The sequence below is a fragment of the Stylophora pistillata genome, chromosome 12 (genome assembly GCF_964205215.1).
Source record: "Stylophora pistillata chromosome 12, jaStyPist1.2, whole genome shotgun sequence".
NCBI lineage: Eukaryota > Metazoa > Cnidaria > Anthozoa > Scleractinia > Pocilloporidae > Stylophora > Stylophora pistillata.
In genome coordinates this window covers 14,626,184-14,645,902 of record NC_142530.1, presented here as the reverse complement: position 1 = coordinate 14,645,902, position 19,719 = coordinate 14,626,184, and the positions used below count along the sequence as shown (strand labels likewise).

The 19,719-nt window shown below is 37.3% G+C and overlaps 2 protein-coding genes and 1 long non-coding RNA gene across 7 annotated transcripts; 1 reads left to right on the top strand and 2 right to left on the bottom strand.

The window, feature by feature from the left end:
- Positions 1-93: 93 nt before the first annotated feature.
- Positions 94-10,544, bottom strand: LOC148718922 (spartin-like). Its single transcript, XM_088740797.1, has 15 exons — positions 10,357-10,544; positions 9,642-9,712; positions 8,527-8,620; positions 7,681-7,874; positions 6,298-6,393; positions 5,483-5,907; positions 4,479-4,508; positions 4,269-4,346; positions 3,695-3,794; positions 3,027-3,130; positions 2,502-2,592; positions 2,113-2,203; positions 1,666-1,729; positions 739-770; positions 94-486 (listed from the first exon to the last, which is right to left on the bottom strand). The coding sequence occupies exons 1-15, from the start codon at positions 10,407-10,409 to the stop codon at positions 393-395; spliced, it is 1,617 nt and encodes a 538-aa protein (XP_088596923.1). The 5' UTR covers positions 10,410-10,544; the 3' UTR covers positions 94-392.
- A 51-nt stretch (positions 10,545-10,595) lies between these two features.
- On the top strand, positions 10,596-14,320 carry LOC148718921 (uncharacterized). 3 transcript variants are annotated; one of them, XR_015993919.1, is made up of 3 exons: positions 10,596-10,771; positions 13,212-13,545; positions 13,791-14,320. It is a non-coding gene; the product is annotated as an uncharacterized LOC148718921 (long non-coding RNA). The 3 variants fall into 3 exon arrangements; XR_015993920.1 differs by lacking the exon at positions 13,212-13,545 and having other exon boundaries at positions 10,602-10,781; XR_015993918.1 differs by lacking the exon at positions 13,212-13,545 and having other exon boundaries at positions 10,605-10,771.
- On the bottom strand, positions 11,563-18,360 carry LOC148718920 (transmembrane protein 198-like). 3 transcript variants are annotated; one of them, XM_088740815.1, is made up of 5 exons: positions 18,199-18,360; positions 15,014-15,320; positions 13,756-14,319; positions 13,231-13,316; positions 11,563-13,038 (listed from the first exon to the last, which is right to left on the bottom strand). In XM_088740815.1, exons 2-5 carry the CDS (start codon positions 15,318-15,320, stop codon positions 12,991-12,993), a joined length of 1,005 nt encoding a protein of 334 aa, XP_088596941.1. In that variant the 5' UTR covers positions 18,199-18,360; the 3' UTR covers positions 11,563-12,990. The 3 variants fall into 3 exon arrangements, with proteins under 3 accessions (XP_088596941.1, XP_088596942.1, XP_088596940.1); XM_088740816.1 differs by lacking the exon at positions 18,199-18,360 and adding an exon at positions 15,982-16,494; XM_088740814.1 differs by lacking the exon at positions 18,199-18,360 and adding an exon at positions 15,426-15,924.
- Positions 18,361-19,719: the final 1,359 nt, after the last annotated feature.

Here is a 19,719-nt window from a genome sequence, read left to right as displayed (position 1 = left end):
CGCGCGAAGGACTTCACTTAAAAGGAGGGACTGCTTGCAGTCTACCCGCCGGTCACAGAGTGTGGATAAACTCAGTAATAGCATGCCATGACATCAGCAAAGATTTCTGCGTTTATTCAAATTAGCAAAATGATACAAAATTGGTAGATTTGGAATTTCTTTCCTATATCAACAACATTTCTATTTCCCTGAACATCTGTACCTACACTGAAAAAAGCCTGTAGTAGGTTTGAAGAATATAAAATTTAAATTGCCTCATTTCTGTAACTATGATATGAGCACCAGTATAATTCCTTTTTCAATTTGATGGCTAATTCATTTATTTGACAAGATGCCAATTCAGAGATAATTATTATTTAAAGATAACATCTATCATTATTTTTTACAGTGGTCTACTCCTGTTTCTTTCCATCTGTGAGGTATTTCTTCTCAGCTTCTTTAACCATCTCTTTCCCGGTATCTTTAGCAGTTCTCTTAGCAAGAGCCCTAAAAAACAATTGCAGAGGTTATCGTTGGTACCTTCTTCGCTGTTTGTCGCTTGTTCCAATCTGGGCTCATTCAGCGAGCTCTGTCTTAGCGAAGAGTTTAGATATTCCCTTGGCCCTCTGTGACCCACCCTTAGTATCTAACCCAGGTAGAACTATAACAACAACAAAAAGGAAAGTCACGTCGGGTGTGCGCCTCTTGTTTGGGAACACGATTCAATTTCGGGTTGACACGGATAGTAGAAATACTCACTTGATACCCAAATTGTCCAGATTCCAGCACGTCTTAGTCACAAAACAAGAAAAAGAAAACAGTTTTAAGTATTAGAACGAGATACAAAATATACGCACATAATACAGCACGCAAACAGGGCTTCATTATCAGAGAGATTTAGCACCTTGTTTACGTGAAACTGTAAACGACAGCTTGCCTTTTCACGTTTCGCGTAAAATAGCGTGAAGATTGCTGCTTTGGCTCCGCGAGAGCTCACGTCATGGTCAATTTGAAGGCGCACTTGTATGACTTACAAGGAATAGTTTTGGTGCCCCTTTTCCAGCCATTAACCTTTACTCTGTCAGAGAAAAAAAGGAGAGAAAATCTTGCGTACCCGGCAAAGGCGAAATAGGTTACTTTCACGTAGAAACGGCAAAGCGCAACCGGCAAACACGAAAAAATGGTGGGGAAAACAAGGTCACGTGGTCACTCTTGCCGTTCACGTTTCACGTAAACGCGGTGCTAAATCTCTCTATTAGCGCTCCAGGACACGCGTTTCCCCGCCCGCCGGAAGATTAGAGACGAGCCGAGGAGAGGTTTGTCACGGGTCTGGCACTAATCTCGTCATCAATGCAAGACTAGACCTTCATAATTTCCCGCGGGAGAGGGGATACCCTCGCAGGCTACACTACAATACAATGACTTCTCCTTCGAAGAACTTCTTCGGGATGTCACGCAACGCCTCCACAAACAAAAGAGAAAAGTTGCCTGGCACACCAGAGAATCACTGGGATGGAGACTGTGACACAGTAAGCCTATCTCAACTAGAATCAGTTGGTCATTTTTTACTCCAGTGACAAATGAGAGATCCGTCTAAAGGGCGGAAAGAAACACAATAACATAAGCACAAAATACCCATCATAAATAGTTTACTGGCTAAAAATTACTTTTCAGGACCTAAGTTACCTGTAAAGCAAACCCTGCAGCTCCCATAGCATTATTTGTAGCTTCACCAACTGCTCGGCCATATCTGTGATTCAATAGCAAAATATGAATTAACGAGCGAAGAGACAAGTGAGTGCGCGAACACACTAAGAGCCGACCACCCAATGAACCGAGCAACAGACAAACACACAAAGCCAATAAACATAAACGGCAACATTATTTGAAACTAAAGGAACAAAAGATATGAACGAATAAAACAAACGAGACTGCAAACCAACCAACAAAAAAAACCAACCACCAAAAACCAACCAACAAAAACCAACCAACGAAAAACCAACCAACAAAGAGGAAGACCAAGTTAACGAACAGACGACGAACGAGCATGGGAGGGAAAATAACCAGGAAAAACAAGAGGAGCAATATCATGAAGTGATTTGAACTTCATAGCCGTAACATGCATCAGCTCACTTGTGATCTACTGTCTGGACCGTAGCTTGCTGCAGATTTTTGTACAAAATTTTCCATGAAGTTTCAAGGCCTTGGTACACCGTAGCAGCACCTATGAGAATAAGAATTAAAACAGAATTTAAACAAATTTCACGGTTAAATATTTTCAGTTTTTAATATCAGACCTGGTGTATCAAGCTGGTTTCTTTCTTTCTTTCTTTCTTTCTTTCTTTTGTCATTACCATTATTATTTTCAAAAAGAGAAAGGAACAACTCCATGAAGGAACTCTTGCTTAAGTTGGAAAAGAAATTATTCGCCGACTTAAAATAACCCTGCTCCCGGCCTTACGTACAAAGAGCTTTAAATGAGACACTCTAGAAAAAAAAAAAACTGAATTAAACTTGAATACCTCTGGCACCGCTTACTGCAACTTTAACGATTTCGTCCATTGTCGATGCACCATCAACATCATCCTTTTGCTTTAGAGAGTCTGGTAAAGCCTAAAACGAAAAATAAAAGGTGCTCATTAGTGGTCAAACGTAAACTAAACGTAGTAAATTCCACAATTACGTTTTTGAAAACGTAAAACGCTAAGACGCAAAGATCCGTTAGCAACACTCTTGAGCCAAACTCAAATTCATTTGTTTCTCTTCGATTTTAGGTATCTTTATTCTCCTAACATCATGATCACCCTGAATCAATCGTTAAAGTCACTAGAATATAGTAAAATGATCACCAACAAAAGCAGCTATTAATTGTTAAGAAATTCTCCTGGTCAGCACCTTAGCAAAGTTATAAAGAACAGTGTAAAGAATATTCACAATGATGTTTGAATGTAAAGGATGAAGGTGATCTCCATCTCCACGCCGACGCCGATGAAAATCCGATCACAGGCTACATGGTAACTACTTCTAAGTTACCAAGTTTGACAAACCTTTCCTCCTTTATCCACTATAACTGGGGCTAGTCGTCGTCCGAGTTCGAGAGTCATGGCTGACACTGCGGACACCACTGCACCGCTCACCTGACAGGCCATGCCTGGACATCGAAAACACATAAATCAGTACCTTTACTTGTTTTAAATTCGTTTTGCTGCCATAGGTATAACCAGACCAAACACATTCTTTCAACGCGGCAGGCAAGCCCAGTTGTAAGATGATTGACCCGTTACAAAGCGGGAGAAAGTACGAGCCTGCTGCTATGTTACAATTTTCTTTTCCTCTTAGCCAGGTTTCAATCCCGATCAACTGAAGAGTGTTTTCTAGCTCGTTTAAGTAAACTGTCAAGCACACATTGTAATTTCTACGAGAGGCACCTAAATTTCTCTCTCTCACAAAAAAAAGAAAAATTATCAAGTTTACAGCTTGTGATGAAATTTATCCCATTTAAATGAAATGCGGATAAAGATTAAACAGCGAAATTATCCTCGCAAGTGAGCTGCAATTTTAGCAATTGCAGAAAAGAAGCCTGAAAAAATTCAGGTTTCGACAGGATTCGAACCAATGCCTCGTAGATACTAGGCTTCTTCTTCCTTGTCGCATAAAGAGGACTGACAGCAAGAAGTCGAAACGTCGCAACAGAAAGCTTAAAATAATGTCGTACCCGCAACAGTCTTCACTTGACGAATGTTCTCCTGCACACTTTCGTCAACTTCCACAGGCTTCTCGTTTGGTTTAAGATTTTCTCGGAGTTTAGCAGAGCCCTGAAGCGATTTAAATATGACTCAGTAAATAAGACTGTTAATCAGAGCTTTCACTTTGCGATTCACGAATTTATAGTGGGCAGAAAAACAAGGCGTCGACTTTAAATCTATTCAAAATATTTTTTTTACGTCAAGCGTTTTGGTGTTTATGTTCCCCAAAGAATAAAACTTCCCGACTCGAGAGGAGCTCGCACCATTGGCACTTGATTATCTTCTAGATAATTAGGGGCTCGCACCCTTGGCAATTGATCGTCTATTAGATAGAAAAAAACAAAAAAACAAAAAAAACGAGCATGCACCAATAAAATAAACCTAATGCTGAGCTACAACAATCTCCTGTGCAGTCGTTGTTTAAATATTGCTTGGCGCCTGACGAGACCAAAAAACGCCTCCGAAGCAAAGTGCAGTCGAACCTGTTCTCTGGCCCTGTACAGTGACATATGTAATGAAATGTGATGATACAAACAGTTGTACCTTGTGCATCAGATGGCTTCCGACTTCAGCCCCTTTTGTCAATCCCCAAGCTACAAGCCCTGCGCCAATCTCGATTCCCTAAAATTACAGAAGAATACGAGTGACAACTGAAGGCAACATGACCGCATTGTTAGGGCTCTGGTTATGTAAACTAGATGAGGCTGAAAGTTGATCAGTAATGAAATATGCCTTAACAGAATTTCGTCTTACCCTTGAAACTTTCCTTCCCCATGATTTGTCCTGAAAAAACAAATAACACAAAAATAACATATACGTTACGCCTCAAGTGGACAAAATCGCATTATGGACCGAGAGCAAACCAAGACGGCGACGAGGCCGTATCAAAACAAAAGATCTAATAGGTAGAATAACTGCTCAGCACATGCGTCTTGAGTCAGCGTGAAATCACCACATCTAGCGTGGTCTGAGAACGGAAACCCCTGACGGCGAATTATTCGAGTTCCCATTTGCGGAACTCAACGGTCCTCGCATAGTTGTGTTGAGGTTAAAGTGTGGCGCCGTAAGAGACGGCATCCAGCCGTTCGCGGAATTCTACTCGATTTTAATGACGTTTTCCTCGGTGAAATGACGTTTTCCTCGCCGTCCTGACTGCTAAAGGTCCCTGTTTACGCGTATGAACAGTCATCAAGTAACATTATCATACAAGTTATTTCTTGATCTTGTGGTTACTTTAGGAGGTTTGTTTTAACTGCAAACAAAATAAGCTCTTTGTCTTTTTGCCAAGATTAAAAAATTACACTGCAACTGTCGGAGTCAGTTACACAAAATTAATCAATGGCATTAGTGCACTCTTCGATCAACCAAAGTACTAATCACAAAGGCCAATCAGTAAAAAAGGAAAATACCTAGAGAGCCAATCAGACCTCAAAGAAAAAACAAGCAAACTGCCAAAGCGCGGGAAAACGCGGGTAACCAAGTCGTGATTGGTTTTAGTTTTGAATCTGATTGGTTGAGAGAGTGGCATAAGTTTTCCATTCCAGTCACAGAGCCAAGCGAAGCAGAGCCAATGCATTCCCGGATGACTTTCGACACTCACTGGAAAATATCACTCTAAAAATGATTCCAATTTATCCCCCTAACACGTTGGGCTGATGTGACAAAGAATTAAAGTGGAATTCATTGATCGTTTCCTTTAATGTGAGTGGTCAGTTTTCAGTAAGTGACCGAAGCAAAAGCGATCGTATAATAAACACCTGTGAATCGGCTGGTACAACCTCAGTGCCTGGTCTTACTGCCAAAGCAACAGAGGGAACATCCTCATCCATAGCTTCTGCCTCAGCAGCCGGCACTGAAGACGCACCTTCATCTGTTCTTCGTTGCTGGTCTTCGCTTCCCTCTTCTGGATACTTTGGAGGAGTGTAATGATGAAAATCTGCGTAGCACTTCAAAATCCTCTCGAACCTACTCAGTTCCATAGAGGAAATATTAGGGTTCAGAATCAAACCCACTGAAGCAAATGCCCGCTGAGGACGGGGCTGCGAACGGGGAGAGGACGGGTCGATGGTGATGTCGGGAAACATGTATGTGTGAGGTTCCGTGTTCAGTACAGGAGATCTACCGGGAATCATGGGAAACATCCAGGCTCCACACTGAATGAAAGCAGGAGCATCCTTTGATTCTGTAATGGAGAAATAGTTCAAGTCACTACTAGCTATATAACGTGTTGGTGAATTTCAAGTATCTGTTAGGGGAAAAGAATGTATTTATATAATTATAACTGGCGTCATAAATTAATCAAAACCAAAGAAGAAATTCAGTGAGATAAAATGGCTACTATCATAAGGATGCCCCAGCTGTTAAAAAATTTCATGAAACCCCTGGAGGACTACAGGATCACTCCTTATTAGATACCCAACCATCAACCTATTCTGCAATAGTACCCCAAAGTGAAAAGTATAAAACTCCAGTTGATGTTTATTGTTGTATATCAGCTCACTGACACTGCAAGCATTGGTCAAACTATTTTTACATGACTTCTATTAAACATTGCACTCAAAGTTAGAGTTACCTGGTTTATGATTGACAAACTGAAAGGCACGTAGCGTTTGAGGTTGAGAGAGTGTTGTTACACTGCCTTGTTCACTGACAAAAAACATCTTAACACCTGCATTGGAAGGAGAATTATTCAGTGACCAAGAGAAGTCTATTAACCTTTATACCAAACAATTGAATCTAAATTCAGGGGAGTTTTTGCCTCTCTCTTGAGTCTGCACAGTAATGTGACAGATACTGTAGGCTTAGTAGCCTATGAGCATGTCCTCCACACCAGCACTACAGCTCTGCATTTCTTCACCTTTGAAGAAGTTTGGGGGACTTCCTGTTATTTGTGCCTCACCCCTTGTCACCTCACTCTGCTTAGAGCCTCAGCAATAATAACGAGAGCCTGTTTACATACTAAAACAGAGGCTGGTAACCAAGCCTTCATGTATAATTGTACATAAAATTACAATTTCCTATTTAAATTCACGACTCATGCACAAGAGCGGGTGTGCAGCTTGAACTAGGAGCCCAAGTATTTAATGCCGTCCGACAAAGTTACACAGAGTACTAAACAACTAGTCATCACTTCTTGGGCTAAAATGTTTAGTGTGCCGCCGCCTGATACGAAAACCTGAAAACCCAATGGGAAAAATGGGAATGTATTCCCCATCCAAATGCAGGCGCACTGACCTCTGGGGGTTAGAGGTACAACAGCTTAATTATGTGCAAGATAGAATTTAACATAAAACTAGGAAAGTTTGAGAGCTGAGATGAATACATTACAAATGTCAAACCTTAAATACACCATACAACAAAAGACTCAATTAATGCCATAGTGGTCCACGTGCTAACAAACCAATAGGGAAATATTTACAAATCTTTGTCACTGCCTCTTACGGTTTAGTTCCACCGAATGTAAATACATTTAATCTCTGACAATAGGTTCATGCACAGTAGGTATGGTAAACAGTCACAGTTATTTTATGAAAAAATGAGTGTTGAACTACATTTTATTTGCAAGCTTCTTTAATGCTTTCTTGTTCTTACTACATTCCAGTTTCAATTGAGTCTCCATAATATTCTAAGACTGCTTTGAATTTTCCTCACTGCCCTCTAACATCAGCCAACAAATTGAAACATCTAACTTAATTCATGACTATTAAGATACAAATTAAAAGGAAAACCATGTGTGACTTGGTTACTTGACTGTGCTTTCACTCGCAGATATTCATTGGGTACACACTTCTAGTTGGCTTCTTGTGATATCTGCTGGTATCTTTTATCATACTCTGGTTGGTCCTTTGTAGACAGGCATTACACTTTGGTTTTAGTTATACTTACAACATCATATTGGAAGACATTCTAAGTGTACAGTGTCATGGACTATATGTAATTGGCTACATGTACTTACTGTTTTCCAGAACCAACAATTCTTTGACATCTTCCCATGGAGTTCCATCATCATGTGATAATATCTCAAGCTCTTCTTCAGTTGTGAGATGTCCATTTTGACTTACACTATCTACCACATCTTCACTGGGGGCTGATGGTGCATTCACACTGGCAGAGAGTGCATCTATTCTCTCTTTTACCTGGTCTCTAGCCCTGAAGAAAATGCAATGTTCATGGTATAGGTAGCACAATGATTTTCAGTGCAATCTGACATAAGTAATCGCATTAAGTCAATTTCAAGACTGGTGAAAAAACATGATAGCAAATTTTCAAAACCAAGGGCAAAACTGAGAACTTTGTAAGTGCTTATAATATGTAAATTGCACAAGCAATCATTTGCCAACTTGCACATTTTGTCTTAAATCAGAATACAGTAATCATTTCATATTGTCCACAAGCACTGCCAGCTATACTATAAAATAGCTTCTCAAACTCATTAGTAATTCATCAAGTTACAAACCAATCATGATACGCCAATTTGGCCACATGTGTGCATTTAGAAAGCCCGATGAAACACTGGACAGAGGCTTTTCCAATATAATTTGATTAAATATCAAACCCTAGAGCTTGATAAAATGTCAAACCCCACTGATGCCAAAATCAGTCAGAATTTTTTAATTGTTCTTGGCTAATGATGCACGATTGAGAAACAATTTCAAAAACTCGTGCTTCGTGTTTCATCGGGGTTTTCAAATACTCAAAAACAATAAAAGCATGAGATCATAGGCCTCGTGCTTTCATCAGTTTTCTTGTGTTTGGAAACCCCGATGAAACACAAAGCATGAGTTTTTGAAATATTACTTACGACTTCATCTTCTTCTGTAGTTCTTTGGTCCTTTCCCTTCCTGCTTCTGAACTACTAACATGGACACTTAAACCCACTGTCACACTCCGCAGGCCTGAAACAAAAGACAATGAAACATACATGTACAAGTCAAACTAGTGGACCTGATGATTGATAAGTTTGTTTCCATTTTAAATGGAGGCCCTCTAGTTGAGGGTGGCACAAATTTGAGGTTAGCATTTACAAAAAAGGACTTCTATAACTTAAAATAACAGTCAGAAGTTGCCTTAACAATGTAGTATTTGAATCGGCAGTAGTAAGCCTCAGAGCAATGACTTTTCATATGTTACTGACAATAATGTTGACAGTAATTCATGTTTTTATTGTGCATTTTTCATTTAAGCTAACTGCTTCCACTAACATTCATTATTCCGATGTAAAATACTTATATTTTCAAGAACGCTACCTGATTAACTTGTTAGCTGCCATTCCTTGCCATTACCGTGTAAAAATTAATGCTATTTATCAATAAATTGATTGATTGATTATATATAATCAAGAAAATACATTATATAACAAGAACAAATTATTACAACTAGTAATTCAAGAGTGATAAGCAAGTTTCTTGGGCTTACAGCATCCCCCCCCCCCCATTTTCAGCTTAATTATTAATTGTCTATAGAACTCTGAAGACTTCACAGGCTGAAACATGTACAAGGCAAACAAGTGGCCCTTCAGGCTGGTAAGATACCTTTAAATAATGACACCGCTGCCCAGTTAGCCCAATGGATAGTGCGCTGGACTGTTGTGCGGGAGGTCGAGGGTTCATACCCTGGCCGAACCAACACTCAAGGTCTTAAAATAATTGAGAAGAATTTGCTACCTTTCTATAACATCAAGAAATGGTTAGACATTCTAGTCTTCTCAGATAGGGACAAATAAATGGAGGTCCCATCTCCTGCAGGGTTGGGGTGGGAGACGTTAATTTCTATACACGGGATTACTGTATGGTGGATGTCCTCCCCTGAGGTGGGATGGGTGGATTTACTGGGCCCGCAGTAATTGGCGCAAGCTGTTGCGGTATCCCTGCCTGTTGGCGAATCTAATATACTTCTAATTGTGTCAAACATGTTTACCTTTATGATAATACTGGAGAGCTTTCGGCTTGTTTCCTTGTTCATCATACTTGAGCCCCTCATTGATGAAACTATTTTCACAAAAGAATATTATGTGATAAATATGTAAGTGGTGAGCTTTTTTTCCTCTGAGCATAATTCCCACAAGATAAGCCTTTGCTATCTGGATGAACCCAACTTTAAGCTAACTAGTATGTTTTATTTTTCTTTTACTTTTCCAAATTACTTCATTTTAATTTTTCTCCAATTTATTTGTGGTAAACTTCGCTGATTTAGTTAAGTCTGAAGTTTGAAACATGATATCTAAATAAATTAAGTGCACTTATCAATCTAGAATTCGAATACATTCAGAAATATAACTTTATAATTCAGATATCTAAATGTTGGATAGTCTTTTGGTAATTAATAAAACAAACTTTCCAGTACTTCACGCGTATGTAGGTCAAATCTATGATGACGACGTGCTCGAAGTAGTAAATTACCAGCATTCACAAATCTGTCTCGATATTTCCAATTAGTTTCTTCGAACTGCAGTGGTTGATGTTGACTTTAGAATGAGACAATACTAGTCACCACTTTTTTCTATCTAATTAATTTAACGTCGCCGAGTAATAAATTTTCCTATTTTGTCAACTGTGATTAGTTAGTAAAGCTATATGTATGTCAAGATAAATATATACGTATGAAGTTTTCTAATTTAACTTATAAATCGTACCGAAAAGCCTCATCGTGATAAGATTTCACTTTAGCAGCTCCCTCCACCTCCATTTTCTCACTGTTTCCGAAAAAAGCACCACTGATCTTCGTTGCAGGAATCAGCTGCACTGTATTCTAAAGATTACGAACACTGCTATAATTAGAGTCTGAATTCACCTGACCGCCATATTGTTGTCAACTTTTAATGGCAAGTTACATGAGGTATTTTACCAACTCAGGGTAATCTGCTGATCAATTCCGGGGTTGACCTTGAGCCGACGTGCCGGAGGAGGTCACCAGCTCGCAAAATTCTGCAATGATGCTAGTGTACGTGTTATACAAACCAGCTCTCCCCTCATTGCGTCTCCAAATTACACCTATAGATTACGACAAACAACGAGCCATGATGTGAAGACAGCATTCTGTACTAAAACGTAGGTGCAAGTGGGAAGAATATAATTTTATATGTTACATATGCATAGAGATGATCAAATTTGTTACAAGTTCTTGCAACTTTACATTCTTATCATTCCCGAGGTGCACATGAAATTTGTCATCTGACCTTTGAGTTTTCTTATTTCAGTGACCCACATCCTATTTTCTTAGGGCAAGAAAGGCAAATCAATTTTACCCTTCTCAGAACCCTTCCTTAAAGTCTCTACATTTAATTAACTCCTGGCCTCATCCCGGCCATGTTGCCTGTAGGAAAGTGGCAGACAACTAATTCAACTTTAAAAAAAAAAAGGGGAAGTAAGCAAATTCAAAATGTCAATTTTTCAGTGTCTCACAGATCAATGATTTGCCTCAGCCTTCAAGTTGCACCAATAATTAAATTTTGTCTGCCCACCTGACATGTATCATGGGGCTGGCATTTTGCCCAATCTTGCCCAATAATTATTGGCCATTATTGAATGCTTACATGTATTTGTTTGAATGTAACTATTCAAGACTTTGAATGCATTATGCAAATTTAACAGGTGATATTTTAAACCCTTTGGCTCTCAAGATCTTATTAAAAATTCTCCTTGCTTTCTGCTTTAATACAATTCTTATGAGTCTAGGTTTGAGAATTTGGTACTGAATCAATTATATCCCCTAATTGAGATTTTTCTCTATTCTCATCACTTGTCTGCTTGATATTGTATTGATACGGTAAGGAGAAATTCTATCTTGATCACTGATGGGAGTTACAGGGTTAAAGAATGAAACACCGCAGACTCTGATGGAATGTATCCACTGTTTATTGAATCTAATAAGTCTATACATAATGCTACAGAAAAATATCAATGGCCACTCTCTTTCATACTCACTCATAGTTAATAAAATAATTAGTCTTTCTGCAACTCTTTCCCTGTAAAACTCTCTATTTACATTCAATGCCTGTTCTTCAGTTGGTTGTTTGTTGAACAAATAAATTACATAAAATTCATTCCTGGCTGCAAATAAAACTACAAAATTCCTTCATGTCAACCATCATCTCAGGTGAAAATAATATAGGTTGAAAATCTGAAGAAACCTGTCTACTAAGGTTGATGAAATAGTACTGACAATGTCTACACGATTTGGTAGTGTGAAAATAACTTGTAATACACTGATGATTCAAACATACATCTTTTCACACAATCTCATCTCGTAGTTTCAGATTTAATTTTTGACCATAAACAATAATTTTAATTGAAGCTGTACATGAACTGTAGAAGTCTCCTATTTCTTCATGTATATCAGCACCAAAATTTCCACATCATCTCCATATGATCACATGTTTACATTAAATTTGTCAATTAGAAAATTACTTATGTACTGCTGGCACCTTTTTTTAATGATAATGCACTGGATTTATCCTACGAATTGTCGATTACCATAATTTCTCAAATTATAAATGCTCTGGGAGGTTATTTAAAATTTCGGTTAAAAGGGGAGTGCCTATTGAATGGAGGGGGGAAGGGGGCACTTATTATTTACATGAACAGATTTTGCTACAGTTATGCTTAGAAAGTTGTAAATAAAGTGGCAGTAGAAACAGGTTTTCTTTGTATGCCTACTATTTAACAAAAGTGAAGAGGGGGGGTGCTCATTTGCCATTATGGCCTAAGGGGTGAGTGCTTATTTGAGCATGAGCACTTACTCAAGGTAATATGGTACTTATGTTCACATAACAGAAATGAAGATAATAAATTTAAGCCTGGTGATCTACAAATTAAGTACTGAGGCCGTAGGTTTGACTCCTGTTGGGAACACTCAGAGCTTTTTTTTTCCAAGTATGCCAGTGTCATTCACTGAATTACATCATCTTTCAACCATGTTCATGTACAATTTTAATAGTGCCTCAGGACAAGTGGGGTGGATGAAAAATTAATTGTGATTAGCTGTCTGTTGAGTATCAGAAACAAGTTTAAAATTTGACTTGTTGCATTATTTTTTTCATAACCGGTTATCTATGCATGTAAAAAGTTATTGTTAACAAGATTTTAAGCCTTTGAATGACTCAATCTACATGTTTTTTAAGGTAATACCAGACACATTGAAACTAAAACTAAAATTGATCAGCAAAAGTACTTTCCAGATTGCACACAGAACACTTCACTGTCACACTTGGTTGACTGCAAATTTCCTGCGTTAGCTCAGCCACACAAGCATTGGTGAACTTTAACTGTTAAACCTCAGTTGGACGTCTTTCCTCTTCATCTTTTGTATAATAGGACTACAACAAAAAAAGCAGAACAAATTAAATGGTGCATCAAATTGCAATTTTGAGAGAACTTAATCAATTTGTTATAATTCATTTTAATGAATTGTGCAATAGCAAAAATATCTTATTGATTTATCATTGTAAACAGTTATAAGACTGTCTCTAATTGTTATAAATTCTAACAGATATCTAATGCCCACTTACCTTGGCAACAACATCACCATTCATGTTCAGACTGCGATATCTCTTCATTGCTTTATCTTCACCTTGGAGGGAGACAGAGTCTGACCCTAAAAGATGTACAAAAAAAACTCATTGAAAATCAAAAAGGTTTGGGCAAAGCAGTTGCCATTCAATAATTCAAAGGTGAACTATTGCAAGAAAAAGGCATCTTCATTAATACAAGTCAACAGATCAGAAGCTAGTGTTGCCTCAAGTGTAACCTTGCCTAAATCAGGTGTTCCTGAACACAACTCTTGACTTCTTGGTGTACAAGACAGGACACATCACAATAAAAAAGTACCTCATTACCCTTATTCTGTTGTTTCATTGTTTTTGTTCTCAAATACAAAGAGCTCAACTCCTGAGTCACATTTGATAGTATGACAGATTCTTCTATCCATTTGCCTTCCAATTTTATATTAGATCAGGAGTAAATGAGGGATTTTTTCTCAGCTAACGCTAATTTATTCTTATCAAAAAGTATCTTATAGATGTATTTAAACTCACTTTTCTTGTGACTGAAACTTCTTCCTGTTTTACAGAACTGCACCACATTTCCAAGGATGAACATGACAGGCCATATTGCTAGGATGATCCATGTCACCCAGCATTTCATGTGGACATCACCAGCCATGATGCGCTGCCGTGTGTAATTAAGAAGCGCAAACTCTTCAATGAAGTAGTCCACACCACCTGTTATCAGTGCTGCACCAATGAGAGACGTTGCCACAATGAAAAATCCTTTCTGCCATCTTAATGTTAATAAACTGAAGATCAAACTTAAGCCAAGAAGGACCCCAAATGGTATCCACATGAAAGTCACATGGTAAAATGTCTCAATGACAATGAATATGGCGATGCCAAAGAAAAATCCCAGACCTAATCCTGCCAGAAATAGACCACAGTATGAGCAGAACATTGTCAAAAGACCACAGAATACTCCAACAGCTGCACTGACAGCAATGATACCCCACATTGGCAGGTCAGCATGGTTGATAGAAATGACATAAGTGACAAAGGTGGCATGTAAGAATCCCAAGAGGAAAAGGCTGCACTTGAAGAATCGGTAACCTGCCAATAAAGTAAATGCCACATTACAGATAGTCCTAATGACCAAATAAATGTTTCTGTCATTTAATGTAAGCACATTGTACATTTTATTTAAATGAAATGCTAGATTTCCTCATCTATAATGTACATGTTGGGTAAACTCTCTCTTTCTTACCTACTTTCAACACACCAATTTTCTCAGTGACTAAAGAAAATTTAATTTCTAAAATGACCAACAATTTAAGGTCCCTAAATGACAACTTACAAAAAGTTAAGCTCTATTTTAAAAAATCCACATTTATAATGTACATGAATGGTGTCATGACATGGCATGCTTTGTTTGTTTGTTTGTTTGTTTATTTGTTTGTTTTAATGATTTCCTCAACACTAGGGCACACAGGCCTTAGCAGAAATCTATTGGTAGAGCAATTAATTTTTAAAAATTCACATCTTTGTTGACATGTCCTCTGTAGTTTCTCTTGTAAAATTTCTTTCCTCATTATTTCCTTGGGATTTTCTTTCTTTGTGATTGTGATGTTTTCCATACATGTCACAATCTTTCTTCCATGGGACTTTCATGATGGTGAAATTTATTCCATCAAATGCAAAACTTTTACAATCATAAATACTTGTATTTTAAATCATGAATAAACTGCACATCATTGTTTTTATTGTAAGGATATTAACATAAAAGAAGTTTGGAAGAATATCTCACCAAATAAAACCAGGTAAAATCCACAGAGGACAGCAATGCAGCATGTGACAGTGTATGGTATGTTAAGTTGGTTATTCAGGACAAACACATCAAAGTCATAACAGTTTCCCTTCTTTATCCCTGGAGTAGTATCTGTGGCATTGACAGGCAGATCTGTGATGACCTGAGTTATGGGGATGATCGCAGTGCTAAGGTTGGCCTGCAAGCTACTGTTTCCTACACCCTGGCTTGTCGTGCTGTTTATTCCCCCTACATCAGACACCACTGCCACAAGTAATAGCAGCACTGCACATGTTGTGGGACTCATCTGTGAAATAGAGAACATGATGCACACTTTAAGCATCTTCCATGGTATCTTCTTATGATCTTTGAGATTAATAATTATGAAAATGATGATAATAATAATGTTTACCTTATATGAAGGATTCATACTATACACTAAATGCAAATATTGATGTCGTAGCCAGTTTAAAAATATTTTCTGCATTCTGGAATGACATCTCCTTGCTTTCCACACCATATCCACATGTTACATTTTGTAATTTAAATTTAAATTTCTTGAGAATCTTTGTGATCAAAACACTTTCAAGCAAAAGTTACTTTTAAAGTTCAATCATGACATCTGTATATACATAAATATAAAGATATTATTGGCAGGTTGCTTTTAAAATTTTCTTTTCTACAATAATTGCAGCCCCCTGTCAAAATGTAACAAAAGTTGCAGGCCACTGTACTGCTAAAGTGACACATATTTATAGCAGTATGATACAGGGTAAACACTTATTAAAAAACTCGTATGAATTACAAATTGCACATTGAACAAGAACTCCATGCTTCATTGCCTTTTCATCAAGTAAGATAATATGATTAACCATAAAAACACCTTCCATGCAATCGTGTTCACTTGATAGTGCTATGACAAAAAAGGACAATTCTTCAGGTTGATATTGATATAAAATGCAACCTACATTTAAGAAAATCTGCTATTATTCCATGGAAGAGTTATGGCCAAGAAAAACAAAATACAGCTTTTGAGATGCAAATAGGAAGTCAGTCAAAACAAGATACCTCAAGAGATGGCATGTTTCATATTTAATTAACAACATTGTTCTTCTCAGACTAGCCGTCTACTTAAAAACAGATTGGTATCTAAAAAGCTTTTAATAATCACAAGTACATGCTTGATAGGCCATGCTTTTAAAAACATAGCCTCTCTATAACAAAATACTACTCTATCCTTAACTTAATTAATTAATTTTTAGTTCTTTAGAAGCAATATTTGTGTTCACCATCATACTACCTGATCAGAAATGGATCTGATTGGCTCACTAGCCCATTAGTTTTCACCTCTAGAATTAATTTAACACTCAATAATGTTTAATAACATTGATATCTTTGTCAAATCTGTGAATCTGTTGTTTTAGTTTTCAACCAAATAATACAGAACAGAGAAAAAAATGTATGAAAATAAATATCTCGGGGCTTTTTTTAGCAATTAATACCTGAGAATTGTATTATCTCTTGATTAATTATTGTTCATTGGGAAACTTTAACATTCTCTCACTTTCTACCATCACCTTCTCTAGATTATTAAAAAAACCATCTACCAAACTGAGTAAATTCCATTTGAGAGAAATTTTCTTTAATTTAGTGCAATGCAAAAGGAAACCCTCAACTTTACTTACAGGAACTTAATTTTTTACAAACATCATCTGGATTATTCAAAATCTTTTAAAATGAACCTGTATACCAAGCATACTCTGTAATTAACCCTGAGTGTGCATGTAATGATAAGCTTTTTTAGCTTTATGATTATATGTTTCAAATCATTACCATTAATACAGAATACCTTAGCAAGTCTCAAACAGTTTTACTCTATTTTTTTATCAGCAATCTCTCATGTTTAAGCATTGCGGGCATCCTGGAGGACATGCTACAGTTTGACTGGCACAGGAAAATAAAATCCAAAAATGTAAATTAATTTCTATATTAGGGTAGAAAGTTCAAGGAAACTGGTTTCACCAGACAACAAGTGGTATGGATATTTCTAGAACTTAAGTGTATGCTTCCATTTGATTTAAAATTAGCAGACAACTCCAATTTTCTTACCTTTCAATTCCCTTCAGTAAAGGTAAAGAGTGAAAATAATATTATAAGAAAATATGCCTCCCAAAAATTGAACATGGCAAAAATACTCAGCCACAAGAATAAGGCGATTAATTCCGAACGAAAATTAAAATAACTTACAGTCGAAGTATTACTTTTGCGGAAATCGCAAGGAATAATCTTCATCTGAATAAACAACTAAAATGGTTTTCCGCAAAATAAACAAACTGGACTTTCTTGGATTCTTGCCGAACGAGAAATGTTTCAGCGAAACCGCCAAGGAAAATGAACCCTCAAACTCTTAGGTGCAATCGTTTGATCGATTCTGTTTACAGAATAAAATTTGGCGAGGCAGGAAAGAAACAGAGAAGCTGTTTCATGCCATTGCCAGCCGATATCACGACCACTAAAAGGGCAACAAAGGCACTTACAACATAAACAACCTCTGTGGTTCTGAGATCAGCCTCTCTCAGTATTAACCGTGACGGGTCGCCACGAATATACCTAATTTCATAGAAAAGTAATTTGATTAAAACTAAGACAACATTTCGGCTGTTTCCAAACAACGTGAGCGCGGAATATATTCCATTGTAAACTATATCCACGCGCCGACAGGAAGTTCGTAATATATTCATTGGTGTGGGTTTCCACACATTAGTAGAAGTTTAAGTTCTTATCTACGTTAATAGCATTTTCTCCATCATTAGAATGAACAGAATCGAAGGAAACCATTAAAATGATTATTTATATAACGTTGTATACGAATCCGCACAAAGAAACCCCATGCCGACTAAAGGTTCGGCCCACCCCGTCATTGGAACGAATCTTAGCGACATTAGCTTCTACAAGAAACGCTGTTAATTTCACTCATTAACACGAGCTTGTAACAACTTCTTCAGACATTTCTAGCAGACAAGAAGACTATCCTGGCATTACTTGTACCATTGAAATTTGAACGCTAGCTTGCTAAATGACACGTCGCGGTCGCTTGGAGATGAAAGAAACTAAGCGATACGTTCGCTATCATTTCGCTTCACCTCAGATGCTTAATCCCAAAATCAATATATACAACCTCTTACCTTCGTAAGGACATGAGGTGTATAATAAGAACTCTTGGTGATTTCCAAAAAGCGCCGTTTGAAGTTTAACGAGTAGACGAAACCACGGATTTCACTCACCCCCAGCGTACAACAATCGTTCACACGTTTTAAACTGCGTGCAATTTTAACGAGTAGACTGTTGATCTTTTGACTCTTCGTAAGGCAGGAGAAAATTTTGTTTGATCACTGCTCATCACACCAGTTCTCAACGAAAGCAGAAAATACTGTTCATCTAAAGAAATATATGTCTTAAATCTAGCTTTTTTTTTTAAGTATTGTATAGCAAAGGCCGTGTTAAGAGTTTTTAAAGTATAAATGGAATCAATTCAAACTACATAACGGAATGATCTGTTATTGATCAAGTTTGAAAATTCTCCCCACCCAGCACGCTTATCACATCCTCTCTAAAGAGGGACAAATTTTATTTTTCCACAATGATTTTCTAAACCGGCCAACGGTCAAGTGTAATCTCAAAATGTGGACTGTTATTTCTGGAATCGCCCTTTTTACACTTAAACAGAAATATGAAAATATCTGTCGTGAAACGAGCGGCATCCTGAGCAGCAACTTTTTTAATTGTTCAATTTTCATTGTTTGGCTTGTGGCCTTAAATTTCCATATCAAAGGCTTTGATGTATTATTCCATTAACGACACAATAAGGCAACGGGCGTTAAATAACGGATTGAAGTTCAAAGTCCTAAGGTAAGATCTCATTTGTATGTCAATTGTTTTTTTTTTTCTTTAACACAAAACAAAACAATACCATTCCAAAACAGCTTTATATTTTCCATGGGCATGGTTCGCTGTTGTCGTTTAGGTCAAATATTTAATAAACGTTTTATGTAGGAAAGATTACCCTCTGTCACATAAAAGACAAAGGATGAAGTATTCTTGGCATATGGAATGACCTCTTCTGTCAAAATCACAGCAGCACATATAATTAGTATTTGCATGATTAACGTGTAGAAGGAAATGGTAAAGTGCTATATCTTCCCAGAGTAAATATCAATCCTGCAAATGCAAACCACCTAAGTGACATCCGATAAAATATAATTAGAGTAATTATTAAGTGCATGTTTTTCAAGGATAGAGAACTACACACGCTCTTCACAACCATCTAGGGAGCTTTGCAAACATCAAACAATACTGTCATTTTTTCCCACAGCAGCCAAATCTGCATTACTATTTCCAACTGAGGTTATCATTATCTTAACACAACAGTCTGAACAAATTAACACTGATCTAATTAATAAACACTGTTTAACATCACCCAATAGTATTTGCTTTTACTGATCCTAGTAATCTTGACGACAATGTCCAGATTTTCAGCCCCTAATTCCCTGCTACTTCCATCTCAATTTCTTTACTTTAGGGCAGTTCAGAAATAAATGACTGCTGTTCTCCTGAAAACATTACTTAAAATCCCTTTCTCTGTCAATATAAACTTGGTCTCCCTTTTCTCTATAATTCTTGCACTACCAAAGATTAGAACAGACAGA

Bases quoted from the DNA above. Each gene is read 5' to 3' on its own strand.
- LOC148718920 (XM_088740814.1), bottom strand. From the start codon at position 15,533: ATGGTGTGGAAAGCAAGGAGATGTCATTCCAGAATGCAGAAAATATTT. The intron at 13,317-13,755 runs GTGAGTTTAAAT...TACATCTTTTAG, and splicing joins AAGTTTCAGTCACAAGAAAA to GGTCAGACTCTGTCTCCCTC. The intron at 13,039-13,230 runs GTAAGTGGGCAT...TTTTTGTTGTAG, and splicing joins ATGGTGATGTTGTTGCCAAG to TCCTATTATACAAAAGATGA.
- LOC148718922 (XM_088740797.1), bottom strand. From the start codon at position 10,409: ATGGAGGTGGAGGGAGCTGCTAAAGTGAAATCTTATCACGATGAGGCT. The intron at 2,204-2,501 runs GTATTCAAGTTT...TTATTCTCATAG, and splicing joins TGCAGTAAGCGGTGCCAGAG to GTGCTGCTACGGTGTACCAA. The intron at 487-738 runs GTGAGTATTTCT...ATTGTTTTTTAG, and splicing joins CTGGACAATTTGGGTATCAA to GGCTCTTGCTAAGAGAACTG.